The following is a 13,919-nucleotide window of genomic DNA, read 5'->3' as shown; positions in this document are numbered from 1 at the left end:
TATTACACGCACTTCCTAAAATTATTTAAAATAATCACATCTCCAATGTGTTTGAGACACACATCAAACTGAAGCCTATCTCATCATCTTTCGTTTTGTGTTCAGTTTCTTTTGGTCGGGGGGGGGGGGGGTTATCTAACGACTTTTGGGGAAATAGTCCATCAAAAAATGATCACCCCTAAAAGCAGGCCTGAAGCCCATCGCCATTTTGAAAACGGATGCCTACGCTTCATTGCAAAGTAGAGCCATTTTAGGGCCTAATTTCACCCACATTTTGCCCTAATACGAGCTCGCAGTCCTCTGCAGGGCTTCCATCATTTTTTTTTAAATCGTCAAGTTCACGGACCTCAAAATTCCGTAATACCAAATAATTTGAGGGCATGCAAACATTCCGTAATACCGGATAATTTGAGGGCATGCAAATCGTTATGTGGCCGGCAAAGGCAATTTTGATTTTATTTCTTGAAACTCGCTTATATTTTCAAAACCATGCAGAAGGCAGACTCCTCTTCTACGATAGTCCCGTTTCAGGCTTGTCCTATTACAAAAAAACGCCCTCTTTCAAATTGACAAGGGATTCACACAACGGGTTTGTTAAAGTTGCGTCAGTTGTGATTTTCTCCTTTTATTCGAACCCCCCCCCCCCCCCACAGCTGATCAGCTCTTAATATTGATCACAATTGTATTTATTATAATAAAGCGCTCTAGACATAACGACAAGATCGTAGTACTTTTACTGTCATAATAGCAAGGTGTACCCGCTCCACAAATAAAACAAATAGCAATCAATGCAATTAGAACAACGAAATGTAACATAATTGCTCTAAAAACGCAGACAAGCACACTTCAGAGGTATTTAAAGACTTCTATTTCACGATCTGTACTGAGCAAAAAAATGTATAGCAACCAACCAGCAATTTTCAACAAGCGTTTTACGTTTACAACTCTACAATGCCATTTTCTTTATAATTTAGATAACGCATAAGCATACCTCAACAAACTTTTAGCCAAGAGCTTACCATCTCTAATTTGTTTCCTACATTAAGGTGCACTAACTATTATTATGCTGTTAATTAAATGGATATTACTACATGTATAACATTACATTTACTTTTCTTTTCGAAACTATTGTACATTTAAACTTTAAACGAGGAGCGTATTAAACAAAGAAAACCTGCTTAAAAGCAGTGCGAAGACGAAATAAAAAAAAAAAAAATAACGACCGGTGCAACAAAAAGAAGCCAACTGATAGACCAACCTTCTGTAAAAAAGTAAATTACATTAAAGATGAGTTTTTATACAGGGTGTTTCCAATCAGGTATTCCAAAATTAATGACCTTCATTGAGAAAAGGAATTAATCATAAAATCAGCTTAAAGAATTAATCACCAGCTGTCCATTGATACCTCAAATGGCTCACTGAAATATTAACTGAGTACCACTTATTTCAAAACAAATGCCATGACATCTCGTTTCCCCAATTTGCTGGATATAAGTTGAAAGTTAAGCTGTCCGAAGAATGGGCTGTCGCAGTGACAGTGCGATAAACAGGTGTGTTGAAGATGTGGCTGCATAAAATGGTATGCCGACATCGTAAAGTTGCTCACCGATTACGATTTTTTTGGACGTGGTTATAAATCAATGCCCGGTCTCCCCCCCCCAAAAAAAAAAAAAAAAAAAACAAACAAACAAACAAACAAACAAACAAACTAACAAAACAACACAAAGAAAAAACCAAAAACAAAAACAAAACAGAGAAAACGGAGAAATGTTAAGGGAAACAAATAAGTGGCAAGGTCCAAGTTCAATAAAGTGATTCTCCAAAAATGTATTAAAAATCTTGAATAACAACGTTAAGTTCGTTATAGATATGTCTATACTAATACATTAAAATGACCCGTGGTAAGACCGAATATAATAGGCCTATGCTTATTTAAAATACCATGCATTGTAATGACATTCCATGACACGCTGTAATAAGGTTATTGGGTACATAACAGCACTCCATTTTGTGCATATTACTCTTCTTTTTGTACCCCCAACATGGCGCCGCAATCGGTAAAAAATACGGCCTATTAAGACACAGGAAAACGGTTGACGCAGTTGAACGAACGCTGATGTAGATTGCTCAGTTGTCATCAAACTCGGGCCGGATGACACTCAAATTCTCGTAACGCACTCGGTCAAAAGAAAAATAGGTCTGAAAAGTAAATGAAATGAACAATGTCCTTTATAAGCGTATGTGCATATCCTCGTAGTTAGGGCCTAGCCGGACTTTAACATACCACACGAATATATAAAGATTGCTTCCAACAAAAATTGTGATACATGTATTAAGTGCAATGTACCTATCTAAACAAAAGGAAAATGTTTTGTTTATTTTCCTCTTGCTAAATATCTAAGAGGATGCGGTGGGCTAGGATAACTTTGATGCGAAATTGATGCTATACTTACATGTTCAATTCTACTGTCATCCGTGCCACTTAGGATAGAGACCAGTTCAGAGAAACTTGGTCTGTTGTTCGGATCCTCTTCCCAGCACTTACGCATCAGGGCGTAACTAATTTAAATGAGTCACAGGGAAACCTTATGAGTGAGAATTCTTCTGATTTTCAGATCCTCCTATTAGCACTCGCTTAGGCAGAAATCACGTGAATGAATGTTTTTCAACAACAACATATTTTGTAGCATAAACTAGAAACACATGCAGTGATGTTAAATAGCAGCTAGTCCATTGTTACATATAGCTGCATCTCTCTTTGTCCACAAGACTATACCTTTTCGAAAAGACTTCCAGACTATTTAAGTAGGCCTAGGCCCACCCCATATGCATGCATACTTCTACTCATCAACATGGGCGTCGCCAGGATTTTTTCTAGAGGGGGGCAATTTTTTTTTTTTGCCAAAAAATGCTTGCATTTCTCAACACATTCTCCATTTATCAGTTTTAAAGGGGTTCAGGGACATTTTGCCCCCCACACTCATTAAATTTACACCACTTTGTCTTCGAGCCTCTTTGTTTTTTTCTTCTTCTTTTTTTTTTTGTTGCTTTTCCAGGGAGGGGGGGGGGCAAATGCCCCCCTTGCCCCCCCTAGCGACGCCCATGCTCATGAAACTGATGTTCGGCATTCACAAAAAAAAGTATGGCCCACGGAGCATTGTAGCTGGGTCAAATTTGCCGTACGAGCCAGCAGAGGTGCTGACACTCGCTATCTACTGTTCCGACAAGAGGACGTTTCAGCAGGTCTTTTTAAGCATTAATTATATATTTTGGACGAAAACTACCTGTTGATAAAACTGAGCACCTATTAAGTGAACATCTTACCTTTTGTCGTCACAGTTGCTGGGCTTGGGCATACGGTATCCTCCCTTCAGCTTCCTGGCCAGTGACTCGCTCTTGGTGGTCGGGTAGGGGGTTCCCCCTTCACAATGTACGTTAAATATAAATTAGATACAGTGGAAAAAGGGGAAAGGACCAATTGTTTAGTTTTCACACCACTTCAAAGAATCTTGATGGAAATAAAGTTGCCTTAAACGGTTTGATAATGGCAGGACAGATTTCTTTCATTTGAGCAAAAAAAAAGCAGAATATGTCTTACCTATTGTGGTTATTTCCCACAAGAGGATGCCAAAAGACCACCTGGTGATTAGAACAATTAAGTCAAGAATTCTTTAATTCTGTGACGGGAAATATTTCGCCAAAAAAATGTAGATTCAGGCCTGCATCACGCATAAAATACTCCAAACGATAAACAAAGTTATTTGTACTTACACATCACTATTTGTCGTGTACCTCTTATACCTGATTGACTCAATAGCCAACCAGCGGACTGGAACCCGTCTCTATAATTCAAACAAATAATGCATAATATAATAATATTCAAATGCAAATGAAAAGACATGAAAACTAACCTTTCAAAAGTCATGGGTTAAATTTTTGACCAGGAATCATGGTCATATTTGATCTGATCTGTTTTTCGGGTCAAAATCACACTTTTCCGAGTCAAAATGACCAATACAATGACCACGAGTATTGTCATTTTGACCCAGAAGTTTCAGGGCAGAAATAGCCCGGAGTCCTTGTCATATTAGACTCGGGACTTTGTGTAGATTGTATTTTTTGTCAACTTCTGATGATATGGGGATGTCCCATATAATGTCCTAGCTTACATGCCAAGAAAGAGGTCAAGAAACAAAATCATACATATTTGCAATGTCTCAATCAAAGTCAAATTACAAGAAATGTCACCAACATGTGGGGGTTATGAATACCGAAAAAGAATTGCCTTAACTTTGCCACAAGTGATTTGAAATTTGACTTGAACTCAATGGACTATTTATGGACTTGTGACTTACGAAATTAATATCCCCACCAAGGAGGTAATGCTTCTATCGATGTTGGTTTGTCAGTTAACAAGATAACTCAAACAGTTCTAGATGTCATTTTATGAACCTATTTTTATGGGTGGTCCTTGATACAGGTACGAGTCCATAAGATTGTGGAATTGATCGAAATCTGAGTCTTGTTTCAGGAGTTCTTTAAAGGATTCCTCACCATTTTGTATGTGCGAATACATGTATATGCTATGTGAAGAGACCATGAAATTGGGACACGTGTTTAGGTCACAAGCGTGCAGTCCATGGTTGCAGACCAGTATATAAATGTCCATAGACTCCACTGATAAATGCCCCCACTTCAGAAATTCGGGGAAAAATACTCACAACTCTCTGCGGTATTCAAGACGTACATCAAATTAAAGCTTATTTCATCATCTTTCATTTTCTGTTCAATTTTCTGGGGGATAACACATTAGTTTTGAGAGAAAATTCCATCCAAAGATAATCACCCCTAAAAGCAGTCCTGAAACCCGTTACCTACGCTCCATTGCAAAATAGAGCCATTATTGGGCCTAATCATCATCATCCACATTTCACAGAAATGCCGGCTCGCATTCCTCTGCACGGCTTCCAACCTTCTTTTTTTTTTTTTTTACAAATCATCAAGTTCACGGCCTTCACAATGATCCAATATTGAAGAATTTGAGGGCATGCAAATCGTGATTTGGGCCGGCGTAGGCAATTTCGGACCGATTTACTGGTCTGCACCCTATAAAAAGCGAGATTTGAAAAATACCCCCAAACCACGCACGTGTATGGCATGAGTGAGGATGGATAGCCCATATTTGATTAAACAATTGTGAGAAAAAAACCCTCTTCAGTTCTACATCTGGGCTGAATGCAGGCACTCTGTTTGCGGCTGCGTTGCTGTTGGCTCCCCAAACGGGACTTAATTGACTTCCAGCTCCTTACAACCCCAAATCCCCCCCCCTTTTGTCGCTCGAAATTGCTGTGATCGGATGACGGTATACCGCCATTGGTGACCCCTTTTTTGAAACACCCCCAGGTCACGCCGCACTGCTTACGGTGGACACCGCCATGTTAGACTACAAGCTGCAGACCAGTAATTAAATGTCCATAGATCCCACTGACAAATGCCCCCACTTCAGAATAGGGAAAAATACTCACAACTCTCTGAGGTAGTCAAGACGTACATCAAAGTAAAGCTTATTTCATCATCTTTCATTTTCTGTTCAATTTTCTGGGGGTTAACAATGACTCTGGGAGAAAATACCATCCAAAGATGATCACCCCTAAAAGCAGTCCTGAAGCCCATCGCCAATTTGAAAATGGACGCCAACGTTCCATTGCAAAATAAAGCCATTTTAGGACCGTATCATCATCCACATTTCACAGTTCTACGAGCTGGCAGTCCGCCTCATGGCTTCGAACCTTCTTTTGTTTTTATTTTTTACAAATCATCGAGTTCACGGCCTTCACAATGCTCTAATACTGAAGAAATTTCGGACCGATTTACTTGTCTGCATCCCTATGTGCTCAAGCGCACACAACACTGAAATCAACAGGTCAATGGACTCAACCATTTGATACTATGCATGAGTGGGGAACGTGCAATAAAATGTGCAAGTCCTGTGGATATGGGTGTACATGTATTTCTGAGGTGATTTTGTGGAGGTTTGCGCATTCTGAGTGCTTTCTAGTTGACTTGTTTTTGAACTAGTAACTGTCTTACTTGTGTCTGACTGGCAATATGAGCTTTGTAAAATACTTTAAGCATCGTATGAACCTCTCTAAAACTGAAATACGAACTTGGTATATAGGTCTGGAGTTTAGTTTAAAACAATTACCTTTGATGCTTGGACGTAGATATCCTCCCCTCTGGACAGTCCAAAGTCTGAAACCTTAGCTGTCAGCCCTTCAGATAGTAGGATGTTCCTGGCAGCCAAATCTCGGTGGATCACCTTTTTAAGATCAAAGAACACAATAAAAATACCTCTGAATCCATTGTGGAACTGCTCACTGAGGACAGAGCCTTCATTTTAGCTGCACATAAAGTCCAAGGTCAAATTTTGATTTAATTTCGGGTCAGATTTGACCTAAAGCCGGGTAGAATTGAAACACGCCATATCTCTGTGTTACTCTTCGAGGTCATTTGATCCAGAATAATGTCATTGTGACGAACCAATTGTCATTTTGACCACATTAATTTTAGTATACGTAAAATTGTTGATTTGAACCAGGAGCGTGTCAGGTGTAACTTGACCCCTGGATTCCGGAGGTAGATTCTTGAATTTACACCGGGACTTTTTAAGTATCAATCCAAATAAAAATCGGACTTCGTGTCAAATCCAAACAGGGTTTCAGTAGAGTGTAAATATGAAAACTGAGCCTTTCATAATCAATAACTGAAAAAAAGCAAATATGCGACGGCTCCTTACCCCCGCTTTAGCAAGGTGCTCCATTCCCTTAGCAGCATCCAGAGCAAACTTGACCAGCTGATCGGAAGACAAGGCATCCTCGTCTGAGTCTGACTGTGAGCGAGCCGTCCGCAGGTAGCTGCGCAGATCACCGCGGGGAAGATACTCCAACGCGACGTACAACACCTCTGATTAAGAAACAGTATGGTTTCCGGAGTCAAGGCCACACGCTATTTTCACATGTTTATGTAAACACGTCATAGAAAGCAACTCGTTCATCTTTGTTCGACTTGATTAAAAAGCGAACTACCAAACTGAACTAAATAAACATTGTCTCAATCTCAAATGTAACTTTGTCTTTTATTTACGGGTCTGTTTTCGTTGTTATTCAGTCAGTTATTATCAATAAATGTTTACAATAAACCGAATACATACGTCGATGCTGACATGCGCCAAGCAGACAGACGACATTAGGATGGTGGCCGATGGAGGTCATCGTGCGGAGTTCATCGATGAAATCATCTCTCTCACTCGTCGATACATAGCCTGTTTGAGAAACACAGTGTTTAACATCATAAAAGGTAAATAACTGTCAACTCAATAACACACAGTTTCCTTACATATTCGAACTGTGATTAGAACAGACCGACCCATTAGGCCCCACGCACTGCGCACTTGGACAAAAAGAAGTGCGCCTCACTCAATGTCACATTGATAGTGGCGATCAATGACATGCCACTTTGTTCCAAGCCGCGCGCATCACACGCGCATGTACCCACGTTGGACATTAATACACGACCGTGATTGGTTACAACACCTTTGGGCGGGACTTAATGGTCTATTGTCAATAGGCCTTTGTAAGATTAACCTCGCACAAGTAGTTATGAGTTAATTACCTTTGAGTATTTTGATGGCAGCCCTTGTCAGTTCTCCATCTTTCATCAGACCACCTGATCGCACCTCACCAAAGTTCCCTCTCCCGAGGACTCGCTCACCGACGATGAGGTCGCAACGAGGCACCTTCCACCCCTCAGCCCAAGGAGGTAGACTGTCCTCATCATCGCTATCGGGTAGCATTAGTGTTGCCTCCTGTGGTGGTGTGGTGTCGTCATACTCCTGTTCATCTACTTGATGAACAGAAATTCTGTCTTCGTATTTGTGTACGACCTGCTGTGAAATGTTGTACTCGTAGTTGTGTGGATCTTGTGGTGAAATGCTGTCTTCATATTTGTATGCAACCTGTTGTCCAACTTTGTCCTCGTATTGGTGTGGATCCTCTGTCGCAAGTTTGTCCTCGTATTTGTGTGGACCTCGTGGTGCAATTCTGTCTTCAAAATCCACTCCCGGTGACCTGCCGACCTCAGACTGACCTGGTTGTCCTAAAGCATCCGGGTCAGAAGCAACATCCTTGAAACAAGGGACACAAAAGGCACAAAATTTATTGCTTGATGCAAAACATGTTTATATTTGTACTTGACTTTCGTTTTCAATTTCATCCCCAAAATAGCAAGGCTTTCCTCTCTTTTGACTGTATATCAAGATGAACAGACATATTTAAAACCAAGTCAGGTTCTTGTATTTGGAATGTCCAAATACAAATGTTTTTGGATTGTCACTGCAAATGGTTGCTACACAAAAATCGCCTAGGCTTTCTTTCCTTAATTCAGTGTTTCGAGTTTGTTTCTGAATTGAATTTAAACATGACCCCAAAAGCCTTTCATTTCAAAAGCCTAACTTTCGTGTAATATTCTTCTTGCAAAATATTGCAACTTTCAGTTTTGAATAATCATATATATCATAAACATGTTTAATAGTCAAGTGACAGTTACAATGAAATCCCTCCACACAAGAATTTTCGGTTGCATTTTTCATTTCTTTCGTACGTATATTATCTCCATTGTTTATGAATTGTAGTAAGTCAGTCAAATAAACAAAGCCTTACCATTTCGACAGATGATCGTTTGATCTGAACACTATGTTCTCTTCGGTTCCTTCTAAACTTGACGAACATCACGATTGGCAAGACAACCAATGTGCTTAGAACACTGACCAGAGCTACTGTGGCGATAAGCACTCCATTTGAACCTTTGATGAGAGGTCCTTTTTTATGGAATAACAAACAGATTATTTGTTCACTTTAGAATTTCAATATTGCAGACACAAATAAAGGTAAAAAAGCCCCAATCAAATTGATCTTGAATCTAAATCATAATTGACCTGATACATGTAAGGGTCAAAATGTACTGTTGTGGTCAAAATGACATTTTTTTCAAGGTGTCCGGGGCATAAAAAATATACATAGCATTATAACTTTCTAATACTCAATAAGTGTCATTTTGACCCCAAACGGTATCAGGTCAGATCAGACCGGGAACTTTTAAGAGTTCACATAAACAAGGAAATGAATCACATTACTAAGACTTCTTGGGTCAGACATCTGAATCATAAGCAATCACTATTATGTTGTGCGCATTGTCTCTTTTCTTTTCATCTGAACTTTGCTTCAAGCAAAATTACATCAGTATTCAGGAAAGCAATCCCTATTTTCCTCTCAACAACTTTTTTAGGGGTGTTGAGTCAACGCTGGACTCTATCAGGCCACATGAAGGAAACAATAAATTTAATTGGGTAAATTTTGTTTGTACAACCCAAATTGAAAAGCTTATGAAAAGTAGTTTCGACTATTCGGTTGGATGAAATGTTTTTCTTTCTCTTCAGTGTGTTAAATTTTATTAGAAGATGAATTTATGCGTTTCTAAGAAGAAAATAAATCAAATAAATCGGGGCGAGATCGAAAGAGATACCTTCTGTCACAATATACATGTAATTACTATCTTCCCCCAGGTTGAGTATAACAAATGTTGTGTTCATATTTGGAGTCTTATTACAGGTTAAAATGGGCGTCATACAAACAAATGCACCACCGCCCTAACAAACAGTTGAGGGCGGTGGTGATTTTTTTTTTTTTTTTTGGGGGGGGTGCACATTTTGCCATTGGTGCCCAAACGTAAACAACCCATACAAAAATCTCTGAGCTTCAGTTTGCTTCAGTTTGCTACATAAATATAGATTATATTGATTTATATGAACTACATGCAAAAGGCATAACACCAATTTTGATCATATAAAAAAATATTAAGGTGAAGAACATAAACAATTAAGACTAAGACAATATAACAATGAGGACTCTGCGTTAAAGATGACATTAATAGGTTATGTACACATTTGCATTAGCATACAAAGGTTTTGAAACAACCACAAAAGTGACTAACATCTGAAGTAACGTACGATGGACTGTACGTTGTATTGCAGGAATTCCACTCAGAAAACCTTCTATTGCGTTGGGCACTTTAAACCGGATAGTTTCTTCAAAAACAAAAAACAATAATCAATAAACAAGTAATGACAAGCTTAGTAAAGCTGTTTCCAGTGCGCATACAATTGTATCCAGTAGATTTGTAATTCACTGGAAGTCTCGTCATGTATCTGCTGGATTTAAACAATTCATTGGAATTGCGGGGTAATCCTTAAAAAAAGTGTATTGGCCAAGGTGGAATTTTAATTTTAATTCACCAACGGCAGTAAGTGAGTGAGTGGTGCAAAGCTGAATATAGGCTGGCCCTCTGGCACTGGCAAACTAAAATGAGGGCAACATCATCAGGAAACGCTTAAAATGTTCTTACCAGAGCAGAACTGGAGTTGTACAGTGACCGTAAATAACTCTCCGTTGACACCAGTTGCCTGACACGTCAGGTTGTCTGGGAGATCCTTGTGTTCGGAGTCGGGGACAGTGAACCGGCTTCTTGCGATCATCAAGCCACCTGTGCCGGCACTAGTCACCTCCAACTTACCCAAGACCTCCCGGGAATCATCGATGAGCCAACTCAGGTTCCATCTGTCTGGCTTGATGTCTCGCAAGGTGCACTCGAAGGTTCGCTTTGCATCCAGTGGAACACAACTGAGACCGTAATTGCTGTCGACTAGATCTCCAGAAGAGAGATCCAACAGATCCATTGTAGTGTAAGGAGCTGAGTTGTCGATAAAACAAGTGCCAACGTGAACATAATAAGTCCCGGTCCATTAGCTCTTTTCACACTTCCGCCATGGGCACGCAAAGCCTCGACCTGGCAACTTTACACAATCAATATAGCCGGTTCAATTATTCCCATGTCGGGGTTCAGATAACCGGTTATTTTTATCGTGTAAAGTTGCCAGATCGAGGCTGTGCATGCCAAATTGCGGAGCGTGAAAAGAGCGAATACTGGGTTTTGATCGTGTTTCCCTCAGGAATAAAGAAACGGTGACAATGGCAATGAACGAACAAGGTATCTTCTCATGCGTACAATAGAGAAACAAATACCAGCATGTCCACAGTAAGGGAGCTTTGTGCAAGCGCTCTACGCGTACTTTGCTCTGAGGACAAAAAAAAAATGTGGTATGGTGTACTCCATTGAAATAATTTGAGTGTACTCCATTGAAATAATTTGAGTGTAGCTGGTGATTCTGGCCATTTGTTATAAATGTATAACTTGTGTTTATCCTTTTCCCCAAAATCGCTTATAATCTGCACCTGATGGTGTTAACGTGATCAGGGTCGAAGTTTGTTCCGAGGTTCAAATTAATCCAATTGACTGTTTATTGAAAACCGAGCTACTGATGACCACATACTCATACGTAAAAGGCCTTTACGCCCTCGATATATACTTACATACGACAGTCAACTCTGTGGTACTTTCGAAAAACGTCTCTCCGTCAAACAGGGTACACTTGTACAGTCCTTCAGAAGACGCTCTGACGGGTCCGATGACCAGGCTGCAACTGGATCCATCTGGTTGTCGGGCCTCGGTACACAAAGATACCAGTTTGTCGACGAAATACCAGTTGAAGTTAACATTGCCAGTTGTGATGTTGATGTCATCTCTCAGTTTGCAATTCAGGGTAAGGTTCGTGCCAAGTACAGACGTGAGATGTGAGCCCTCCATAATCCGAATCAAGGGTGCATCTGTTGCATCACCTTTATTATGAACAAAAAACACAGTGACAGGTGAAACAAAGTTTTATTGTAAGCATCTTTAATAGTAAAGCTAGTCCCAAAGCCCACTGTTTTTATTCAGTTGATTCAGAATGGTTATTGAGTGAATGTATCTCAAGCATCTGGTTACACAATGGGTTTGTCTTAACCCATTCGGCGTGTTGGGGCAACACTATACGATAACACTGCCCGGCTCACAAATGACAGGGCGCGAGTTTGTGAGGCATACAGATACACTTTAGGCTGGCCCCATTTAGACCAACAATATACATTTCTGTATATTGTCCTTAGAGCATCTGGAACAAGTTGACCTTATTTTGTTATGTTTTTTTTTTTTTGCCGATTCATTGGGTCCATTTATAGTAGAAATCGGATCCCAATTTGAAAATGACAATACACAAACATGTTTTTAAATCCTTGTTATATTTTAGACTCAGCAAAATTCCACATTTCCCGCCCCTCTCTCTATGAAGCCATTTCAAAATTTAATGTAATCATAATTCTTTACAAAAAAACATTGAAGGGAGGACCTGTACATGGATGCAGAGCTAGTTTAGGCGTGAGCCTTGATCACCTTACCTTTTGCCATCTGCATACACGATGCAGTAAACACGAGAACTAGGAAAACATCCATCTCTGCACATGTGAATCAAACATTTCATAAGATGTAAATGCTTAATGACACGGCTAGCTATCGCAGTACACTAATATAGGAAAGGAAATGAAAGTGCTCATGCTATGCTTATCCCTTGTTTCGTGTTGTTGTTTCAGTTATGATTTTTTCTCAATGTTTACATTAGGGATCGATTTGCTGCTGAGATTTTATGGCGTGTCAAGTACACAAAGATGTCAGTAATGGGAAGGGATCACAGGCAATAACGTTCCTGGAAAAAAAAAACATTACTTGAGGCCACGACATAGGTTTCTGGTATGATGCTTGCCCAAAAAGTGGTGCGGCGACGCGGCTTTTTTTTTTTTACCCGAATTTTTGGCTTCAAATGTCGGCTGATGACTGCAAATGGTACCCGACTAAACTTAGTGCAAATATATGGCAGTCCAGAGAGGTCACATAAAGCTTATTCTCGACCATAACCCAATCTAAAAACACGTTAAAATTGTGCAGCAGCAGGATTCCAGTCAAACCAGTGATTTTGGCGGTTTTGAGACATCATCTTTCATTGAAAAAAAAAAATCATTTTGCCGACGCGCATGGCTACGGCGACGCGCGCATACCAGAAACCGGAGACTTTTTCTTTTTGGCCTAAAAAGAAGTAGGCTTTTTTGAGAAGACGTGTGGTTTTGAAAAGAACCGGTAGGTTGTAAAACTGGACGTTCCGATTCTAATCATTTCTCCTGAAGACGATCAAAGCATACTGCTCGGAATGTCGAGTTTTACAACCAACCGGTTCTTTTCAGAGCCACAAATCTTCTCAGAAGAGATTCTTCCCAGTCCTGGTACTACACACCTTCACTATATAGTCTAGTCCCAGCTTATGTTAGACCATTCCCATCTTGGACACATACATTGGGACGGCGACATACATACATCCCAGCTGAAGTTTGGCCCATGGCCTAGTTGGGGCGTAACACATGCAACTGACGGTAAAATAACGGTACCTGGCGATTTGTTATTCTCGTGTGTGCGCCCGTGTGTCTGATGCAAGAGTTTGTTGCTATTAGTTGTTACTGGTCTATAGTTTTTACAACGACTACGCGATATCAATGTGATTTCGTTCCATACCTTGTTGTGTCAACTGCACGACATCAAGTGGCCTATATTTTTGTAAGTCAATCCATTTGTCACGTTAATAATTGGAACATGACACAGCAAACATCATTGCCCTCGTCCGAGTGAATACTTAAGGCACAACGACTCAATGAATTTTGACAATTAACAAGTTTCAGGAACGACTCTTCCTGATTCTTCTTTAGTTTCCATTACCCGTTAGTGGTCCCTAATTTCAATATCTGATTTAGGGAGGAACGGGGAACAAGTCTAACCGGATTGCATTGGGTGTATGCTTTTTGTGCACTGTGAACTTTAACACCGGTACAAACATGGTTGATGAATAGGCCAAGTTAATCAGTAATTGGAAAATCACAGCACGCGGG

At 40.0% G+C, this 13,919-nt stretch overlaps 1 protein-coding gene across 1 annotated transcript; it reads right to left on the bottom strand.

Moving 5' to 3' along the window:
• Positions 1-2,030: 2,030 nt before the first annotated feature.
• On the bottom strand, positions 2,031-12,441 carry LOC119732059 (mitogen-activated protein kinase kinase kinase 1b-like). Its single transcript, XM_038205432.1, has 13 exons — positions 12,387-12,441; positions 11,484-11,789; positions 10,459-10,803; positions 8,718-8,875; positions 7,672-8,182; positions 7,211-7,321; positions 6,797-6,963; positions 6,206-6,319; positions 3,772-3,842; positions 3,599-3,639; positions 3,325-3,421; positions 2,454-2,559; positions 2,031-2,199 (listed from the first exon to the last, which is right to left on the bottom strand). The coding sequence occupies exons 1-13, from the start codon at positions 12,439-12,441 to the stop codon at positions 2,128-2,130; spliced, it is 2,154 nt and encodes a 717-aa protein (XP_038061360.1). The 3' UTR covers positions 2,031-2,127.
• Positions 12,442-13,919: the final 1,478 nt, after the last annotated feature.

Source organism: Patiria miniata, unplaced genomic scaffold (genome assembly GCF_015706575.1).
Source record: "Patiria miniata isolate m_02_andy unplaced genomic scaffold, ASM1570657v1 HiC_scaffold_1, whole genome shotgun sequence".
Taxonomy (NCBI): Eukaryota; Metazoa; Echinodermata; class Asteroidea; order Valvatida; family Asterinidae; genus Patiria; species Patiria miniata.
The sequence above is the reverse complement of the archived record's forward strand: the minus strand, read 5'-3'. Positions and strand labels throughout refer to the sequence as shown.